At 41.9% G+C, this 22,401-nt stretch overlaps 1 protein-coding gene across 8 annotated transcripts in view; it reads left to right on the top strand.

The window, feature by feature from the left end:
* DLG2 (discs large MAGUK scaffold protein 2) overlaps window positions 1-22,401 on the top strand; it is a 1,194,846-nt gene that overhangs the window by 1,110,717 nt on the left and 61,728 nt on the right. For all 8 annotated transcript variants that reach the window (XM_047753849.1, XM_047753843.1, XM_047753842.1 and 5 more), the window contains 2 exons: window positions 6,865-7,041; window positions 16,971-17,046. In XM_047753849.1, coding sequence (XP_047609805.1) covers window positions 6,865-7,041; window positions 16,971-17,046 — 253 coding nt within the window. The remainder of the gene's footprint in view (window positions 1-6,864; window positions 7,042-16,970; window positions 17,047-22,401) is intronic.

The raw sequence follows: 22,401 nt of genomic DNA, 5'->3' as shown, positions 1-22,401 counted from the left end.
TATCTTTAAAGAGCACAAATCTGCCTTATAAGGTTATTAATGACTGAATGGTATAATCCATGCAATACCACACACAGTCCATGGCATGTAGTATATTTACCCTTTTGAAAAATGGGAACAATGCCTGAATTTTAAGGGGTATCTTTTGAATCACAGATAATAAATACCCAGAACAGGAGTTTCCATCGTGGCTCAGTGGTTAACAAATACGACGAGGAACCATGAGGTTGCGGGTTTGGTCCCTGCCCTTGCTCAGTGGGTTAAGGATCCGGTGTTGCCATGAGCTGTGGTGTAGGTCACAGACGCGGCTCAGATCCCGGGTTGCTGTGGCTGTGGTGTAGACCAGCAGCTGTAGCTCCGATTGGACCCCTAGCCTGGGAACCTCCATATGCCGCGGGAAGCAGCTCCAGAAAAGGCAAAAAGACAAAAAACAAAAATAAATAAATAAATACCCAGAACAGCACCTGACATGGTGAAGGCTTACTGTATGCTCAGTGGTCACTCAATAAACAATGGCACGGTGGTCATTGGCCTCTTAGCAAGGATTGACAGAGGCTAATGTGATCCATCCACTAAGACTGATTTGACGGTGGCACCAGCTGCTTGTACAGAGCTGCTTGTAGCCCTTAGCCTGGGATGGGTATGTACTGTCTTGAGAGGCAGGCATGTTGCACATATGTCCATCACTGCCTAAGAAATATAGGAAGGCCTGTGCTGGGTATTGCTTAGGTCTTCCTTACCTATTGTTTCCAACTGCCCAGGCCTTTATAAGAAAGAAGATAAACTGTTGAATTTCAGGGATTGCCCTATGACAAGTGTAGGTGACAGACTAAGAGGAAATAACTTACTGAGCCTCTGTTAGTGGGTAGACTCTGTAGATAGGAGGAGTATGGACTTCCCCCCATGCTTATACAAGCAAGAATTTGTAAAAGTTGGAGTTTCCCGTGATGGCACAACGGAAGTGAATCAACTAGGAACCATGAGGTTGCAGGTTCGATACCTGGCGCTCCCTCAGTGAGTTAAGGATTCGGCATTTCCGTGAAGCTGTGGGGGAGATCACAGATGTGGCTCAGATCTGATGTTGCTATGGCCGTGGGATAAGCCAGCGACTGTAGCTCTGGATTGGAACCCTAGCCTGGGAACCCCCATATGCCACGAGTGTGGCCCTAAAAAGCAAAAAAAAAAAAAAAAGAATTTGCAAAAGTTAAAAATCTCAGTACAGCATGAGGTAAGAGTATACGAAGGACTTCTGGGATTGATGAGGGAGATGACACAGAATAACCTTCACAACACAAACACAGTCCTATGAGAAAACAGCCATGTGGAAAGTTACCTCATTTCCCCAGAGTGTCTTGAAGAACAAAGGCAGAGAACAGAGCAGCTGAAACACACCTCAGTAGCTGATGTGACACTGGACATGTTGCTTAATTTATCCAAGTTTTACTTCCTCATCTGCCTCACCAGGTTAAACTATGCATTCCAGGTGAGAACCGAATATGCGTTTGGGGTGAGAACCAAATGTGTGCTCAGTAAACTACGCACGCCTCTCTCCTGAAGTCTGGTCTACCGCACCATCTTCAGCGCCATCATCCAGTCATGAAATCTTTGGGGATGAGGTCAAAGTATAGCATTCCTTATCAGGAGCTCCAAGCTGAATTCCACAGTCAGGAAGGAGCTCAGGCTTGATTCAGACACATGTACCTGTTTGAATCGTAGTTCTGCCACTTTCTAGCTTTTTTCATTTCAGCTCTTTGACTCTCATTTCCTTTATGAGTTCAGAAATGCTTCCATGGCAGGATGGTAATCAGAAATAACAACAGAGTGGAATTTATTCTGTGCTGGTGCTGGGTACTTTACATGCACTGCCCCATTGTTGTGTCTCCATAGCCACCTTGTGTGTTGTTGCCATCACTGTCTTCGTTTCATGGATGAAGGGAATGGTCATCTGAAGTTACGAGGTCATCCAAGAGGTTAAGCCACAGGCCTAAAATTCACAACTAGAAGTGACAGAATTGAGGAGTTCCTCTTGCGGTTCAGTGGGTCACAAACCCAACTGGTATCCGTGAGGAGGCGAGTTCGATCCCCAGCCTTCCTCAGTGGGTTAAGGATCAGTGTTGCCGTTAGCTGCAGTGTAGTTCGCAGATGCAGCTTGGATCCCGTGTTGCTGTGGCTGTGGTATAGGCCCACAGCTGCAGCTCCGATTCAGCCCCTAGCCTGGAAACTTACATATGCCACAGGTGCAGCCCTAAAGAGCAAAAAACTAAAAAGTAAAAGAAAAGAAATAACAGAATTGAGACTAAACCCAGGTCTCTTCCATCTCCAAAGCCGGGCATGTAACCCACATGCTGGCTTGCCTACCCAGTAAAATTGAAGTAGACAATGAATATAAAGTCTAGCACATTGTGGGACACTTACTAAATAAGCACACTTTCAGTCTGCTCCCCAGGTCTCCACAGCCCTGAGGACAAGCAGCTGCTTTCCCTTCCCTCCCTAGACGTCCCCAGTTGACCAGGGGCCACTACAGGTTGAAATGCGGGAGGGGCAGGAGGGATGGGAGAGTTGTTGCATTATTCATGTCTCATTGTACTTGTCTAATGGACTTGCTAAAAGCACCCTGGGTGGAAAGTGTGAGTCTTAATGGCATTTTATAAGAGTTGCTGTGATGAAATAGCACATAAAGCAAATTAAAAACAGTTTATCGCTTTTTAAAATAGGTGATGGGGCGCTGTAACATTTTTCCCAGACGTGATGATCCATTAATATCCAAAGGAGCCAGAAGCTGCTGAAATGTGTCAGCTGCTTGTTTTTAGGGACTGGGAGGATCTGAATCTGTGTAATCCTGGAGGGGCACATTGTCCAAGGTGATAGGATTTGAAGAGGTGTTGCTGATGGGGCAGGGGGCGGTGGCTTTGGGGGAGTCTCCCCTCAGAAATTCCTGAGAATAGAATGGAGCCCAGCAGAATGAACATCTGACCTGGGAGGGGCCATCAGGCTTGGGAGAAGTGGGACTTTTCAAAGGTTATCTGAAGTATTTCCACAGTCCCTTTTGAGGGTTTGCTTTGTACCCAGCCCTGTACTGGGTCCTGAGGATAGAGAGGTATTTTAGATGCCTTCATACACAGACCACAAGACAGACACCAAGTAGCACAGTTGAGACTCAGATCCCCTCATTCAAATCCCACTGTATTTTTCAGAATGATAATTATAGTAGCAACAGTCATTCATAATAATAGCTAACATTTTAACATTTAGCACTGGCTACTGTCGAGCTGGTGTTACAGTACTTTAAACGTACTTCATTTATCCTCATCACAATTCTTTGAAGAAGCTGGTGTTATTACTATACCAATTTTTACACTTAAGAAAACTTGAAACCCAGAGAGGTTAGGTAACTCGTTCAAGATTACACAGTTAAAAAGTTGCAAATCCAGGAGTTCTTTTATGGCACAGAGGGTTGAGGATCCAGTGTTCTCACTGCAGTAGTTCAGGCCGCCCCTGTGGTGTGGGTTCGATCCCTGGCTGGGGAACTTCCACATGCCACCAGCAAAAACAAAAAGGAAGGAAGAAAGTTGCAAATGCTGGTAGGCTGACCCTAGAGCCAACCTTCTTGACCACCCCCTGCCAATTTTCAGTTTTCCTGATGGCTTTCTACCTCCATACCCCACACTTTACATCCAGAAAGCATCCGGAGCCAAACCAGAGGTTTGAAGGCGCTAAGATTAGAAATATTGGAACAAGAACTGAGCTGTAAGGGAATTTCAGGGAATGGGGGTGGGGGGGAGTGGAAGAGGTGGTCAGCTCTGAGGGGAAGATTAAAAGTTTCTGGTACTGCTAAATCGTGAGCACAGCCAGAGGGATACATGCTAGAAATTGAGCCTGATGATAAAATGGCAGGAATGTGGATTTTGGAGTCAGACCTTATTCTAGATTCAGCCTCTACCATGTGTGTACTTGTGACCTGGGACAGGTCTCTTAAATGCCTGAGCCTCCTCCCTCATCTGTAAAATAGGGATACTAGTTTACAAAACAACTTTTTAGGTTGTTATGATGCCAAAGACAATGAGTAATAGTGGCAGCAGGAGTTGTTGTCACTGTGATTCTCATCCTTGCCACCTTGTCACCACCTTGACCACCTCTCAGATTGAAGGGGAGACAAGGTGAAGAGCATTGAACAAGGACTTGGGATCAGGAGCCCTACATGCCATCCCCAGTTGCTGCCACTAAGCCATGTATCCTGGGGCTAGTCAGGGAGCCTCGTTACATACGGCTCCTCTGTAAAAGCAGTCAGTAAGTACTATATCCATTGTACCTGTTTGTAGGAATACCTTGAATCACAAGTGAGAAGTGTACGTGAATATGCTTTCCAGTCTACAGAGTGAGTGTTGGGGTCCCAGGGACAACTCCTTGAGTCAGTGATGCACTAGGAGGGCACACAGGACTCAGCATAGTCATCCTTGTGACTGACTTATTACAGCAAATGGATACAAAGCAAACCAGCAAAGGGAAAGGAGCCGGGGTCAAAGTCCGCAGGAAACTCGGTACAAGCTTCTAGAAGCCCTGTGCCAGTGGAGTCACACGGGACATGCCTGATTCTTCCAGCAACCAATTGTGACAACAGGTGTGAAATGCTCTTTACCAGAGAAGTGCCTTATAGACTCAACATCCAGGAATTTTATTGGGTGCTGGTCACGTAGGATCCCTCTGCCTGGCACCTACCTCAGTTCCAGACTCCCAGGTGAAAAGCAAGCAGTCAGCTTAAATGACACTGTTTATGCAGTTTAGGCACAACGAGCCATTCTTACTAGGAAATTGTAAGAACCCTTCCAAAAGCTAAGTTCCCAGATGTCAGCCAAGGACTAGCCTTCCTTGTAAGTAGGCTTTTTAAAGGATACAGTCTCAGGGTTTCTGCCTTAACTCTTTTTTGCACAGAGTAGATTGAATCCATAGAAATTTTTATATGTATGTACTCAAAAGGGGAAAAAGAGATAATAATGTTAACAATAACAATAGTTCATACTTAATGATCAAAAGTAGGCACTTTTATGGATGCTTTACATGTATTACCTCAGGTAGCATTTCATCCATATAACAATTCCGTGATAGGAGTGCTGTTATCATCACTGTTCTCCTCATCACTGTGAGGAACTGAGGCCTCAGAGGGGTAAGGAGCTTGCCTGGGTATCCAGCTATATGGCTAGTAAGAAGAGAAGTAGTAGGACCAGGACATGGCCCTGGCATTGTGGCCCCTGAGTCTGTTTTCTTAGCCACTAACATACTACACAGTGTAAACTGCACCTGCCACGGCCTGGATGAGTCCTCTGTGTTATGTCATTAATGCTCGCAGCAGCTCCATGTAAGTTATTGGACTGACTTTGCATGTAAGAAACCCATGGTTCAGGAATGTTAATTTGTGTCATATCACCCAGCCAGAGAAGTGACTGTCAGGAGTGGGTCTCTACCTTTTCTCACTCTCCTTTTCCTGGCTGGGGTTTTGCTCAGTTTTTGGAAGAGAAGCTGCAAATGGTCAAGGTGGAAATGAATGGCTCTAGGAGCTGAGACAGAAAAAATCCCACCTCCCACCCCCCACACACACCTTATTCCACCATTTGGGCACAGAGTTATTGGAAGAAGGGGCTGTATTGCAAGTAATTCAGCTTTTCCTGCAGTATTTGAGAGCTGTGGATGCTGCCTTCAGCTCTTTTTGGTTGCCATGGCAGCAGATGTGACATTTCTTTCATGAGGAAAAAAGAAAAGGAAGGGAAAGAATCACACTTGGTCCTTGGTGATTTTAGACAAATCTGTTCAGAGCTAGTTAGTTTTGCTTGCTAGAAAAATTGCTAGGAAATTCTTAGAATGGAATCAAAGGGGAATAAATAGGTGGCAAAATCTGCTCCTCCAGGGAAATCGCATGTTGTATGTGTGTGGTGGTGGTTTGTGGGAGTGGAGGTGCAGGGGGAGGAGGCGGGCAGTGTGGGACTGGAGACAACTTCTCAGCTGATTGGGGCAGCAGCTGGCCACTAAGGTCTCGGTCATCATTGTAATTCTGCTTCCAACTCCCTCACCCCACCAGTCTTATAGTGTGTGTTGGGTTTAGCAAAGGCTCAGCAAAGGCTCTTTAGTGGGGAAAACATGTAAAACAAGAATTACAGTTTGAAGTGATAAATGCAGTGATGAAGTAGGCTTGGTATTCTATGGAAGCAACTTCTCTTGTTCATATCATTTTGATCTATGTCTGTACACACACACATGAACAAGGTGTATTTTTGTTATTGTTTTGTGAGCATTTATTCGTGTCGTTAAATTAACCTCTGTAACCATCCAATTTCAGTGATGCTCCAATATTCCAGTGAGAGGAAAGGTCACAGTCACCTGTGGGTGAATATAGAAGTTATTGCCATTTTTTTCTATTAAGAGGAGAGCGTTCTATAGACTGACATCGGAGAGGATTTGTTCATAACACAAAATACTGCATTCAGAAAGATGTCTTAAGTTTCTCTTTATTTCCTTCTTTCTAGCGATTTGTAAAATTTGATCGTAGCGAGAGAGGAAAAAACCTCCCTTAGGTACTAACCTGCCTTTATCATCTTCTATTATCACCTTGTCACATATTGATCTCCAAGAAGAGACGCAGTACCCCAGGTTTAGGGTCCTAGAGGCTGCCCATGCGCCCTCCAAGGAGAAGTAAGAAGCAACCTTGATTTGTGACCAAAGCAATGGGAATGTTGTCTGCAATTCCAGGGGTTCCTCTCGGGAGTTGGTATCCAGTGGAAGGGGTTCCGGGGCGAGGGGGAATAATCAAAATGAGAACTCCTAGACCTGTGCTGCCAGATGCCTAACAGTGCTCTCTCTTGTCATTTCCCCCAGAGCCATGTTCGACTATGACAAGAGCAAGGACAGCGGGCTGCCAAGTCAAGGACTTAGTTTTAAGTATGGAGATATTCTCCACGTTATCAACGCCTCTGACGATGAGTGGTGGCAAGCCAGGAGAGTCACACTGGAGGGAGACAGCGAGGAGATGGGAGTCATCCCCAGCAAGCGGAGGTAAGATGCCTTTTCTGTGTCAGAGGGACTGCTCTCCAGCTGTGCAGGGAGTGGAGGTGAGGGAAGATGAAAGTGTGGCAAGCTCTTCACAAAATATCTGTTTGAGTGGGAGAGTCAGTCGGCAGGGAAATTGTCAGTGGTGACAGGTGACCCAAATTAAATATTCTCATTCTTCTTATATCAGGGTTTTACCCAAACTGGTAACTATGATAAGGCATCAAGGAAGAAAGAGGATCTGCTTACACTGCTTTTCTAAAATGTATCAGCATTCTTAGGTTCAAGGTTATGCTTATCAGGTCAATTGCTGATTTGCAAATTCAGAGGAGTTATTCAAAATTTACCAGATATGGGAGTTCCCGTCATGGCGTAGTGGTTAACGAATCCAACTAGGAAACATGAGGTTGCGGGTTCGGTCCCTGCCCTTGCTCAGTGGGTTAACGTTCCGGCGTTGCCATGAGCTGTGGTGTAGGTTGCAGACGCGGCTCGGATCCCGCGTTGCTGTGGCTCTGGCGTAGGCCAGTGGCTACAGCTCCGATTCGACCCCTAGCCTGGGAACCTCCATATGCCGCGAGAGCGGCCCAAAGAAATAGCAAAAAGACAAAAAAAAAAAAAAAAATTTACCAGATAGGCGTTCTTGCAGTGAAACAGCGGAAACGAATCTGACTAGGAACCATGGGGTTGCAGGTTTGATCCCTGGCCTCGTTCAGTGGGTTAAGGATCTGGCGCTGTCGTGAGCTGTGGTGTGGGTCGCAGACTCAGCTTGGATCTGGCGTTGCTGTGGCTGTGGCACAAGCCAGCAGCCGTAGCTTCGATTAGACCCCTAGCCTGGGAACCCCCATATGCTGCAGGTGCGGCCCTAAAAAGCAAAAAAAAAAAAAAAAATTACCTGATACTGTTATAGAAAAGCCAGGTGAAAGCAAAATGAACTATTTACTCAGCTAAGATCTCAGCTATGTATTACCTCCAGATATTGATGGAAAAGGCTAAAAACCTCCATTCCAAATTCAGATGCTTGGAATATGAGCTGCATCCATGCACCCCAAATACCTTTGTACAAAGTCTTCACAAAGCCAAGCATTCAAGTGCTGCCACACGTGAAGTGGTCTAGTGACTGAGTTAGCCCCAACCATAGTGGGAATGTGGAAGTTCTACCCAAGAATAACTCTGGGGCATTTGCAACCCAGAGAATTCTGGTCCCCCATCTTTCTCTGCCTGTGGCCACACAGCCTGGGGTGAACATGGAAAGTGGGCAGCAGGCTGACTATTCCACAGCCACCCGCTCCCCACCCTCCAAGCCCACACCTAGAATCTCCCATCAGCAGACAGTTCTTTAAATGTTTAGGCTCCTGCCTGATTGCCTGACTTTGCTTTGAGAGGGCATTCTGAATCTGTAGTTTATAGTGTTTTCTTAAAGGTTATGTGCTCAAAGCAGTAACTCTCAAGACTAGTATATGTTCTGTGCTTCTCCATTTCTATTTACTTTTTTAAAAAGTCAAGGCAGCATGCATTCCAGTTTGATGTATTTAATCAGAGCAGTCTGAGGGGCTGTCCTGTAGAAGGAGCCATCTCATTGAATATGGCCCCAAGGGTAGAAGTGGGTCGGCGAAGGAAAACTATGCAGGAATAGATTTCAGCTCACTTTAAAGAAATCCTTTTACCAGCTGAAGCTGCCTAGAGATGGTATAGATTACCTGGGAAGACAGTGAAGTAGAATAATGATTTTCACACCAAGAGAACATTGTAAAGACTTGGGCTGCACACACACACACACAGATTCTGATTCAGTCTGTCTGGAGTGGGTTCTGGAAACCTATGTTTGTGTGTAAGTTCCTCCATGTGATTCTGATAATAGAAGAATCAGTAGCAGGAAGTATTGTAGCAGGGATTCAAGTTTCGGATGGGACGGTTGAACTATATGACTTTTAGGCACTTTCCAGTCCTGGGGTTCTGTGATTCTAACCAGTCTTGCCAGTAGTCCTTCATTTGTTCAACTGCACATCGTTTCCCCCCCTAAGGAACATCCTCAGTGCTCATCCTCCAGTGGTATCATTTTTGAATTGGCTGTGTCTTTCCGTTTGGGATGAAAACCATTTTAAAAACCATGCCTCGGCCTAGGGAAGAAGTTTGCATAGTGACTCTGGTGTTGATGTTTGCATCTTCTCTCATGAAGGATACGGTAGCACCCCCCCCCCAAATCTCCTGTGGGGTGTGTGTGTGTGTTTATGACCGTAAATGAATTTCTGTCAAATTTTCTCCTTAACGATTTTTAACTCTTTCCAAAAATTTTACTCGTATTGTTTTATGTGTTTATAAAGGTAACACATTTCATTGAAGAAAAGTGGGAAACTTTAGAAAAGTCGCTTATAATCATACCCCACAAAGCCTTTTTGTGCACTTATTTTAATGCAATTTAAAATTGTCATGAGTCTTCCCCAGGACTGCTCTTTAATACTTAACTCCTAAAGGAGGCAGTGTTAAAATGCAGGGTTTTTTTACACTGCTTTCAACATCTTACACTATAGCTCATAATAAATGGTTGCTGGTACAAATATGATTTATTATTAGATTAGGGTTATTTTTTTCAATTCTTAATCTCTCTCTAGCCCCTTTCCTGAGTATAGTTCAGCTTATGGAGCTGGTCTGGAAAAATCTCATAGTGGAAAACATCAGTGTATGACTTTACCCTTGACTAAAATGTTTCTTTATTGATGATTCCACTTAATCATCCCCGTAAAACAATGAGAGGAAGACCATGAAAATCATCGCCTTTTCCCTCCTTCTTTTTTGAATATGGTCAATAAATTTTATTTAAATAAATTCTCCTAGAGCATGCTAAACACTTTTTCTAAGCCCTTTGCAGTTAACTTATTTAAACCTCATTACAACCATATGGGTTATCGACAATTTACAAACCAGGAGGTTGAAGCACGGGAGGTTAATTTACTAATAACGGGCATAACTGGAATTTGATCCCAGACAAGAGTGCTCTTAACTCATATGCAGTCCTGCCTCCTAACATTATTAAAATAAGAATTGACAAAATTCAATTCCTCAAGCATTACCTGAGCAGCTTCTGTGAGCCAAGCACAGTTATCAGGTCACAATGTTTGTGGGATTGACATGTAACTATGACACAGCTACACTGTGATGCACAATGAGGGCTAAATTGTAAATAAAGGCAGTGTCTTAGTTCAGGATGCTATGACAGAATGCCATACACAGGTGGTTCATACAACAGACCTTTATTTTCTTTGCAATTCTGGAGGCTAAAGAGTTCAAAAATCCGGGTACTGGCTGATTGGGTTCGGGTTTGCAGACAGCCTTCTTGCTGTGTCCTCATATGGTTGAAAGAGAGAGATCTTTCTCTCTCATGTCACTTCTTTCTGACCGCTTACCTGACTCATGCAGGCTCCATCCTCATGACCTCATTACCCCCCAGTGACCCACCACCAAATACCACCACACTGGGTCTAGGGCTTCAACATATGAATTTTGTTTGGACACAAACATTCAGTCCATAGCAGGTATCAAGAGAAGTGAAAGGGCAGCAGACAGAGGAATGAATCCATCTGATAATAGACTCTATATTGTCACAGGTGTTTTCAAATACAAGATTTCATTTAATTTTCACAAAAGCTTCATGAGGAACCTGAGAGTCAGAAAAGTCAAGTAACTTTCCTGAGCCTGTGCAGCCAGCCACTGGCTGAACCCAGGTCTCTGCATAGCATGGCTTTTCACTACCCCTAGGGTATCCTAGAAGCCCTTGCCAATTAAAGAGTTCTCACTGTGTTTCAAATACTATACTAACCAGTTTTTGTAGTATTTAATACTCACTGTAATTTTTCAAGTCTATGTTAATATCTTAATTTCACCAACATAAAACTTGAGAGGTTGAGTGACCTACTCTAAGTTACAGAGCTAGTAGGTGGCAGGTGCAGAATTCCAACCCAGATTGGTGTGATTTCAAAACCCATCAGAGAATCTCTGTTTTTTGAGATTGCATGGTTTCCGAAGGGCCTAACTGGATTTGTTCCACTGTCTTTTTTTTTTTTCCCCCCCATGGCTGCACCTGTGGCATATGGAAGTTCCTAGGCTAGGGGTTGAATCGGAGCTGTAGCCAGGCTATGGGGTCAGGCCCAAGCCATGTCTGCATCCTACACCACAACTCACGGCAGCACCAGATCCTTAACCCACTGAGCCGAATCAGGGATCAAACCCGCATCCTCATGGATACTAATAGGGTTTGTTACTGCTGAGCTGAGCCACAGCAGGAACTCGTGTTCCACTGTCTCTTAATTCAAGTTTCTATTCATTGCCCCGTAGAGACCATCACCTGGGCTCTCAGACAGCATCTTGCAGCTAGCATTGCATACGGGTTTACTTACTTAGCCTCCCTGCAAACCAGTGGCCACTAACCTGTATGGCATTTCAGTTCCCCCTACAGCAGGGACTTGTGGAACACAGGCAAAGGGGTACCCAGCACCAAATGGTATTCCCACCATCCACTGCTCCAGGCCTAACCTCATTCTGTGTTTGGCGGGACCCTGAAAATGCCATATGGGAGATAGGTGAGAGAGCAGAAGAAAACAGTTGGGCTCAATAAAGCATGACCATTTGGTACTCTCTGGAGATGCTGGGTGTCAGAATTGACTGCTCAAGTTTTGCCATTTAGTTTATGTTTTCAGTATTCTGGTCAGTGACCAAACTAGGGCAGAGAGGATTATTTCTGCCTAAACAGTCTAATTAATTGCTTGCCTCTTGAGTGGGAGAGAAGTATGCAGTCCTTTTCTTGGTAATTCTGTCTCTCTGCACACATGACCCACCATTTCCTTAAGTAAAGTTCTGTGGATCTTCGTATCATCTATTTCTGCCAAAGGAGTCTTACTTAAAATAATTGGAGAAGAATGATGCTAAACTTGTACCTAGATTCTTACCAAGTAAGAAAAAGCTATGAAATAGCCAACAATTTTTTATCAGAAACACTGGTTTGGGGGGCAATGCTCTCCAACTCTCTGAGCCTTGGTTTTCACATGTAGGTGAGGAACCAGTAGTCTCCTCGATGATTCCATGTATTCATCAAGGAAGATGCATTACGCACCCACTTTATGCCCAGCTCCATCTTCAGCCCTGGATCATTGTACAGATTAAAGATAATATAGATAAGGTGGGTTAGCACAGCTTCTAATACTTTTGTGCATACTCAAATTATATATATATATTTTTTCCCTCACATTTTGAGCTTTTGGTGCTCAAAAAAACACAGCATTACATAGGGCCCCATTTCTCAGCCCTGACTAATCTGAACTATCCACATGCATCCCTGAAGCACTAAGAGAGAGGACCAGGCTGAGGCAAATGAGAAAGAAAAGATAAGCCACCCCACCTGCTACCCAGGAGAGAGGTTTGCAGAGACCTTCCTAAGAGGCAGTCAACACTGGCCTCTGAAATGGAAAAACACAACTATGGTTTGGATGCAGTGAAGGTAAAAAGACTGCAGAGGAAAGAAATGAATCACGTTTATGATGTAATATTGCAAATAGACGTTTAGCTAACCTGAATTTCAGTGTTAAAAGCAAATTTATTCTGCATTTTGAGGCCAGCCTGTCATAACAGGTATTATCTCATTGACTCTGTGCTTGAATTTGGTTATGGTTTATTTAATTCAGGACATTCAGGATTGGGAATGCAAAGGAGGGGTGTGGTTATCCTTTGTGAAGAGCTCAGCCCAGACTTCTAAGGAACTATATTGGTCTTAAAGTTATGGGTAACCATCTAAAATCTCAGGTTTGTTGAAAATTTCATTGGATAATTTCATTGGATAAGGGAACCATGGAAGGTCCTTAAACACTGTTTCCCAAACAGAGTGGATGTGGCCAGACACTGAAGTTAGCTCTACTCAGGCCATTTTTCTACTGCTTTCTAATTTGGCAAGCTTCAAGTCTTAGCTTTTCCATCCATAAAATGGGGTTGACAATACCTGCATCACTTGGTTATTGTCAGGACCAAATGAGATGCTGTAAATATGACGGAATTTTTCATTAATAAGTATATGTGAAAACCTCAGCTACCACTTGTGTCACCCTTATTATTATTTATGAAACTTTGAACTGAAGTAGAAAGCAAAACGTTGTGACTTCTTGGAGTTCTCGTTGTGGCTCAGTAGTTAAGGAATCTGACTAGGAACCATGAGGTTTCGGGTTCGGTCCTTGGCCTTGCTCAGTGGGTTAAGGATCTGGCGTTGCCGTGAGCTCTGGTGTAGGTTGCAGATGCAGCTCAGATCCCGCGTTGCTGTGGCTCTGGCGTAGGCCTGTGGCTACGGCTCTTATTTGACCCCTAGCCTGGGAACCTCCATATGCCATGGGAGCAGCCCTAGAAAAAGGCAAAAAGACAAAAAAAAAACAAAAAACTTTATGACTTATTGAGTGAACCAAAACCTGCCACCTATACAGTAAGGCTTTAATTTTTGGTTAACTTCCTCTATTACGTGTTTGAAGATTAGTAATAAATCATAGCAAATTTTAGGGGTGTTTGTATGTGTGTGTATGTCTGTCCATATGATTTATTCTTTGCAACTTGTTTAAGATTTAAGTGATGAAACACCAAAATGGCCTAATGGAAACATTTCTTTAAAAATATAAAAGGGGAGTTCCCATCGTGGCGCAGTGGTTAACGAATCTGACTAGGAACCATGAGGTTGCAGGTTCGGTCCCTGCCCTTGCTCAGTGGGTTAACGATCTGGCATTGCCATGAGCTGTGGTGTAGGTTGCAGACGCTGCTCAGATCCTGCATTGCTGTGGCTCTGGCATAGGCTGGTGGCTACAGCTCCGATTTGACCCCTGGCCTGGGAACCTCCATATGCCATGGGAGCGGCCCTAGAAATAGCAAAAAAAGACCAAAAAAATAAAATAAAAATAAAAATATAAAAGGGATTAACTTAAAAATGGGCATGGGGGTAGTTAGAATGCTCTATCTAAGCAATGCTTAGAATATTGGTTCAGACTAATATTATTTATGTTTGGGACCCATGTGAGTTCCTCCCCTTTGTGCAGAGTTTATTTGCATAACCTAATCAAATAACCATGTATTCTCTGCATGCTGTAGTCACTTAGCATCATCTGATGTACTAGTGTTTCCCACAATTAGGCTGCTTAATGCAAAAGAAGCTAGGATAAAGTCAGGGCTGTAATAACAATTTTAGAAGGATCCAAAGAGATGAATATGAATTAACATTTGCACTTGGATTAAAACTGAGAAAAGCTGAAGTAGCTCGGAGCAGGCATTTTCTCAGTGAGCATCTTTCCACTTGGCAGCTTACCTCATCTAAAGTCTTCCTTGCTCTCCTCCCAACTGTTGTATGTTGGGTGCAAGTAGAAACTCACAGTGGAACATATTGCTTTAATATCTGGGGTTAGATTTGAAGAATTTTGTTCATCTGTTTCCACTCAAATACTCTACTCTTTGACTGAAATAAATATATTCTGAAACTCCATTCTGTAACTATAGAAACCCTGATCTTCACTGTGTTTCAGCTGGAAACACAAAAGAGCTCTTAGTTAAAAAGGAATATCTTATTAATTATTGACCTATGACTAGCTCAGATTTCGTAAGCCATTAAGTTTCTGTAGATCCAGGGTCTTTCCTCTCTTTTTTCTTTCCGTATTTTTGAAAGTAGAGCCAGCCATACACACACACACACACACACACACACACACACACACACACTTTTTTTTTTTTTTCTTTTTAGGCCCACACCCACAGCATATGGAAGTTCCCAGGCTAGGGGTCAAGTCGGAGGTACAGCTGCTGGCCTACGCCACAGCCACAGCAACACCTGATCCTTAACCCTCTGAGTGAGGCTAGGAATCGAAAACCCATCCTCATGGATACTAGTCATATTTGTTACCGCTGAGCCATGACCCTAGAGCTAGCCATGTTTAAACAAAAGGTGATGCTATAACAATGCAATGAATGCTATTCTAGTTCAACTATTATTTATTGAGGACTTGCTATAATATACTGTTGAGTGATATGTGGACTTGCCCTCAGGGAACGTACAGCCTTGTATGTGAGATGAGAAAATAAAGAGAGGAAACAGTAATACTGACACAGATATACAAATAAATGTCATGGAGTTTAGAGGAAGGAATGATCATGCCTAACTGGAGAGTCTCAAAAAAAAAAAAAAAATCAGGAGTTCCCGTCATGGCACAGTGGTTAACGAATCCGACTAGGAACCATGAGGTTGCGGGTTCGATCCCTGCCCTTGCTCAGTGAGTTAAGGATCTGGCATTGCCCTGAGCTGTGGTGTAGGTTGCAGACGCGGCTCGGATCCCGCGTTGCTGTGGCTCTGGCGTAGGCTGGTGGCTACGGCTCCGATTCGACCCCTAGCCTGGGAACCTCCATATGCCGCAGGAGTGGCCCAAGAAATAGCAAAAAGACAAAAAAAAAAATCAGAGAGATATTTAACTTCTCTTTTCCTCGTTTCAACCCCATCCTTCAAATAGGCACAAGTCATGCCAATTTTATTTTATTAGTATTTCTCGAACTCTTCGCTCTCCTCCACCTCATTATCACTCCTCGTCATGTCTTCCCTGGACTTTGGCGATAGCTTCTAAATAGGCCTCCTGATCCCCACTTTTCCTTCCCTCCTCCAATCCATCTTCTTCATCCAGAGTCATTATTTAAAATGCTAATCTAGTCTATCATTTCTCAGCTTTATGGTCTCTAATAATTCATGAGGATTCCCCAAGAGAAAACCCCATGTCCTTAGCGTGGGTGGATACCCTTTTTAAGGAGGCCCCACCACCTCTCCAGCCTCGTGTCTCCATGCTGTACGTACCATGTACAAGGATCTTCCTGCAATATTTAGCTGTACCATTGGGTCATGGTACATCTTGTTCCTCTGTCTGGGAGAGTCTCCCTCTCTCGCTAAAAAGGTGAACTTTTTCCACTGACAAGCTCTTTCTCATCCTTTACATCTCACATAAATTGACACCTCCCCCAAGAAGCTGACACCATTGCTTTTCACCCCTTCTTATCAGTGTCCCATGAGATAGATGTGCCCACATCGCTTCAACAGTCTTGTTGTGCAGCACTGTCTGTCTTCGTCCCCTTCAAGAACGCATTACTGTGTGTTCATTGAAGTCATGCTTTTAAAAATTTTCTCCTTTGTTCCCCAACCCCTTTCTTGATACAGGATAGTCATTCAATAAGTGTTTGATGAATGAGCGAAGTGGCAGGCAAAATAATGAAAACGCCAGTGATGGCAAGACAAAGACATTGGGGAAAATCAAAAATTCAAGAGTGTCTGTATAGTATGTTTGGTTTTGAGATGAAGGTAAATACCGTAGCACTCTTAAAGGGAAGGGAAGAAAAAGGAAACAAAAAAGAAAAGAGAAGGAAATATCAGGAAAGGATGGGAGAGAAGTTTATTTAGTCCTCACCTTAGATATTCATTTCTGTGGACTATGATTTCTGGAAATAGATTTTTCTTTTTCTTTTTTTTTTTTTTTTTTTTGGCTATAGCTTCAGTATGTGGAAGTTCCTGGGCCAGGGATCAAACCCGTGCCACAGCAGCAACTCAAGCTGCTGCGGTGACAACACAGGATCCCTAACCTGCTATACCACAAGAAAACTTGAAATAGATTTTGACTGATTGATTTAGGCATTTAAATAGCAAATATTGGGTTTTTTTTTTTTTTTCCTTCCAAACACACGACTTTCAGTACCATTAACACAGAAATTGCAAGGGATTTGTTAGCAGCTTAGAGATACTATACCAAGACTTTTTATATTGAACAAAGGAACAGAAATATTTAAAACACATTTTATTTGAGCTGAAGGATAAGAAGTAGAAGAGTTCTTCATTTGATAAGGAACTTAATCATAAATGCCTTGCCATGTGACAGACTCTTTTCCATTTTCTTTAGGGTGGAAAGAAAGGAACGTGCCCGATTGAAGACAGTGAAGTTTAATGCAAAACCTGGAGTGATTGATTCAAAAGGGGTAAGTACAAAATAATGGAAACATTAAGTTCTCTTGGTTGCCATGGATTTAACTATAATTAACATTTAGGCTTTCAGTAGCAAACAAAGTACAGAGCTACCAGTCATTAGAGCCTGCTATAAATGTATTACAAAAAGCAATGATGTAATTTATGATGAAGTAGATTTATGATAAATATATTAAATATTGAGGGTAAAGCGGCTGGCAACCAGTGGAAATGATGTGTCATAAGGGTGATGTAATGACTGCAATGAAGAAGAAAAAAGATAGTTTAAGTGTTTTTATTTCTTTAATTTTTTTCTTTTAAATTAAATATTCTAAAAGGATAGATGCCGTAAAAGATACCTGCTCATCATAAAATATGTCCAGTCTTTCACACATTGTAAAGACAGCAGTCATGGGAAATATACATAAGGACCATCTAAGTGAATACATGGAGTGTTGTGACAGACATAGAAAAAAAGAAAATTGACAAATGAAATTTAACCACCAAAATTCAAATATTTACTCCTATGTACATCTTTTTAAAATAATTTTAATGTGATATGATCAATGTATCTTATAATTCACCAGCTTAAAGTATGCAATCCAGTTTTAGTATGTTTACTTATTTATATGTGTAACAGTCACTTTGCTCTATAGCAGAGATTGACAACGTTGTAAATCAACTATACGTCAATAAAATTGAAAAAACAAAAAAGTTTTAGTATGTTTAGAGTTACGCAGCCCTCACCACAATCGATTTTTGAACATTTCATCACCCAGCAAAGAAATCCTGTAGCAGTCACTTTTCCCTCCCTCAACCCCAGCCCCATGCCACCCAGCCCTAGGCAACTACTCATCTACTTTGTCTCTATAGATTTGCCTATTCTGAATGTTTCATACAAATGGAATTATACACTATGTAGTCTTATGACTACTTCTTTCACTTTACATAATGCTCTCACAGTGCATCTATATTGCAGCATATGTAAGCACTTTATTTCTTTTCATTACCAAATAATGTTCCATTGTATGGATGTACCTTATCTAATTTACCCACTCATCACCAATTGATGAGCATTTGTATTGTTTCCACTTTGGGGTTCTTATGGATAATACTTCTATAAACATCTGTACACAAGTTTTTTGTGTAGACATACACTCTCATTTCCATTAGGCATATAGCTAGGAGTGGAATTCCTGAGTCATATAATAACTCTATGTTTAACATTTGGGGGAACTGCTAGACTGTTTTCCAAGATGCCTGTACCATTTTCCAGTCCCACCATCAGCGTATAAGGGTTCCAATTTCTATAAATCATCACCAACACTTGTTATGATGTTTTTTCCTTAGAGTCATCCTCTTAGGTCTGAAGTGGTATTGTGGTTGTCACTTTCATTTCCCTAATGATTATTGGTATTGAACATGTTTTCATATGCTTATTGACCATTTGTATATCTTCTTTGGACAAATGTCTGTTTAGATCTGCAGCCCACTTTAAAAATCGGGTTCCTTTGTTGTTGTTCAGTTGTAGAAGCTCTTTGTATATTCCATATATTAATCTCTTATCCAGTATATGCTTTCCAAATATTTGCTCTCATTCTGCCTCTGAATTGTCTCCCTTGATAGGTCGTTTGATGCACAAAGTTTTTAATTTTGACAAAATCCAATTTATCTATTTTTTCTTTTGTTACTTGCATTTTTCATATCCGATCTAAAAAAACGAAGTCATGAGGATTTATGTCCATATTTTATTCTAAGCTTTTTATAGTTTTAGCTCTTACATTTAGATGTTTGATCCATTTTGAGTTAGTTTTTACATATGACATGAAATAGGGTTGCAATTTCATCCTTTGCACATAAATTATTTTCTTAATTTCATTTTTGGATTGTCCATTCCAAGTGTATAGAAATATAACTATTGTATATATCAATCTTATACCCTGCTACCTTGCCTAAGCCATTTACTAGTTCTAATAGCTTTTTTGGTAGATTCCTCAGGTTTTTATATCTACAAGATCATGTCAAGTGTAAAGAGAGAGTTTTACTTCTTTCTTTCCAATCTGGATGACTTTTATTTCTTTATCACAACTGATTGCCTTGCCTAGAACTTCCAGTACAGTGTTGGATGGCAGTGGCAAGAATAGTCATCTTTGTCTTATTCCTGATCTTAGGAGGAAAGCATTTAATGTTTCCTGTTAAGAATGATGTTAGCTGTGAATTGTATAGCTTTTTAAATCTTTTTTAAGTGATCATGCTAGTATCTTATTGCTGTATTATAAAATACCCTTCCACGTCTTCTGCCTTCCTTTTCTCTGTCTCTTTTATCTCCTTTCCTTTACCTTTCTGTCCTAGCAGTTTTGGCTTATGAGCATCACACAGAAGCACAGGTTATGGTCAATAGATGTCACCATGAAAAACAATAAGAAAAAAAGCTACCATTTCTCAGGACTCTGAACCCAACCACAACACTGCCCTTTGTATTTTTAAGTGGAAGTGTCATTGGGCAACCTAATCATCAACATGATAATTTACTGTGCCCTAAAACATTTGGGTAAAATGAGAATTTATTGTCACTCTTAAAAAAAGTGGAGGTTAGCAACAACAACAACAAAAAAAAAAAAAAAGTGGAGGTTTATGTCATCATGCATGGAGTTCTTTCAAACAAATGCAGTTTATGTACAAAAGGGTAGGATTTTTCATTGATTCTTAGAATTTAAGGATAGATTTCCAGTTTGTTTTGTATACATAGTTGGACATGTAGAGAGAATTTTTGTTGAATACCTGCTGTGGCCCGATACAGACCTAGAACGTGTGAAAGATACAAAATATACAAAGCATGGCCTAGCCCCTTCCCCTTAAGAGCTTATAACATGGAGAGCCCAGATGTCTCTTCGATAAGGCTAAAACCCATGTGCCTTTTAATCCTATTATTGAATACAATTAGGTATCAGCCAATGAATAGAATATAAATCCTAGGACCCAAATGACCATTGGAGGAGAGGCAGTGATCATGTAGAAAAGAAAACCCTGGACTGAAAGTCATGAGAGTAGGGTAGCATGGGTTCTGGTTTCAGTTCATTACGAAGTCACCACTGCTCTTTGGGTCTCATTAGCAAAATAGCAGCTTTGAACTACATCAGGGTGTCAAACAAGTTTCATCTCCTGTGTGGATGATGAATTGATGGCCTCTAACTGGAGAATTGCATTCAAAATGATTCTGAGGCCATATATGACCTTAGCAGGAAAAAAAAAAAATTGGGGGGGTCCTCATTGATCAGTCATGCCTAGCACAACAATGAGAAATGTTCTTCATTTGAGGTCCCAGATTCAGTGGCTTTTAGGGTGCCTTCCAGCAGTAACTCTCTATGAGCCTATGAGTTAAGAAATTATAAACCAAAGTTTTCCAAGTCCTCTCAAGAACACTGTATCAATGAGAAGATTCTCACTCGAAGTAGAAAGCAGAGGACAGTTAAGAGAATGTGCACTGAGGAGAGGACAGACCACCTATGTGGAGAGTTAGGAAAGTCAGGAGATGCCACTCACTTGAGCCTTGGACAGGGACTACAGAAATAAGTCATTGCCCCCAAAGACTCAGTCTCTGGGACCCTGGGGTAAACTCAGGATAAACTGAAGAGGAAAACTGTTTGGAAGGGGAAAGAGAATGGGGTATTTTAAGTAACTTTATCATTAGCTGGCATTGACCAACCGAGCATTATGAGACGGGAGTTTGGAGTGAAAGCCATGGTCGCTGCCCTGGAGGATCTTAGATCAGTTGGTATGTATGAAGCAAGCTATGAAAAGAGCCTTATTAGTAGTATGTACAAGAGCTGTGGGGATGCACATTAGTGGGTATGAGAATGACCAGGGGCCCTTCATAGGAGAACTTAGACTTTAATTGGCCTATGAGTGTTCGAGTTACTTTTCCAGACCTATTCATTAATTTTTAAAAACTCAATGCTGCAAAACACCAGGTACTGTGCGAGGTGCCTTCTGGGACAGCAAATTGATTAAAAAGGCAAAGTGTTTCATACTGCGGCACTCACAAAGAGAAATATAAGCAGGCAAAAAATGACAAGACAATAATTACTGATGATCCCCATAAATTTAGCGAATTAGTCTCTATTTTAAATATCCGGAGATTGAGCCTCAGAAAGATTAACTAATTTAGCTAAGATCATGCAACTAGTAAATACAGAAGTCAGGTTTAAATTCAAATCATTTTGAGAGTAGAACATTTGCCCTTTTCATTTTTTTACACTGCCCTTTATTCTGTTGGAGGTCAGAAGCAGGAAGAAGTTACTCATTATGCCTTGTGTAAGAGAGAGGGCTTCAAAGAGATGGTCATACTTGAATGAGATCTTGAAGTTTGATTAAGAGTTTGCCACACATAGGAAACAGCACAAAGATGCAGATGGAAACCATAGGCATGTGGGAGTAAGGCCACTCAGATCAGGGGCACCAGATGGGGTGGTGTGGCTGGTGTGGTGGGAATTGTAGCTAATGGGGCTGACCAGGAAGATTTGGAAGGCTGGGAAGCTAGTACAGAAAGCCTAGCTCTGAGCTTTGAGACTTACTGAGTTTGGAAAGTGTCCATGAGGAAATCTCAGGCTCTCTATTCAGAAGTACCCATTTGCTGCAAATGAAATGCCCAGGCTTTCTTGCCCACTCTGTGTTCCTCCACAAAGTCTGTGTCTATACATGCAAAACAACTGGACAATTTTGTCTGTAACCCAGATAACTCCAGCCTACTCAGTCCCAGGCTCAAAGTGGCTGTCTGTTTGGATGGTCTCCTTGAAAACCACCTCAGTTCCCCAGATCTTAGGGCATCCAAGCTTTCCAGAGAATGTCAGCCAAATTCCTAAGGAGTCTCCATTCAAACTAAGAAGTTTCTGGTGAGATCTTCACCACCACCGTAATTACTGTCATTGTTCTTCTTTTTTTTTTTTTTTTTAATCAGTTTTCTAATCAGCTCTTCTGCTGTTTACTGAGACATTTAAAAAATTGTATAATCTTTAGAATCAAGCTGATTTCCATTGAAAAATCAGTGGTATTTAGTGATTTATGTTAAATTTTGTTTTATTTTTATTTCAAAATTCCTGTAATTTAAGGAAGGAAAACAGATACCCGGAAGAGTGTGGGAGAATTATTAATATTCTTACTAAATGTCAACGATGTGCAAAGTAAAAGCGATCCTTTGTGCTGTAAATCCTTTCTAAAGTAGTGAGGTAGGCTGTAAATAAATAGCTAGTCATATTTATCCATGGGCTGGTACAAAACAGAGGTAATAGGTGTTATTCAAAGTAGTAGGAGTAGCCACTGTAGAAACCTAGACAGCTTACATACCTCTCTTAATCACAACAAAACTTGAA

This window comes from Phacochoerus africanus, chromosome 11 (assembly GCF_016906955.1).
Source record: "Phacochoerus africanus isolate WHEZ1 chromosome 11, ROS_Pafr_v1, whole genome shotgun sequence".
NCBI classification, from domain to species: domain Eukaryota; kingdom Metazoa; phylum Chordata; class Mammalia; order Artiodactyla; family Suidae; genus Phacochoerus; species Phacochoerus africanus.
This window is presented reverse-complemented; position numbering and strand designations above follow the sequence as displayed.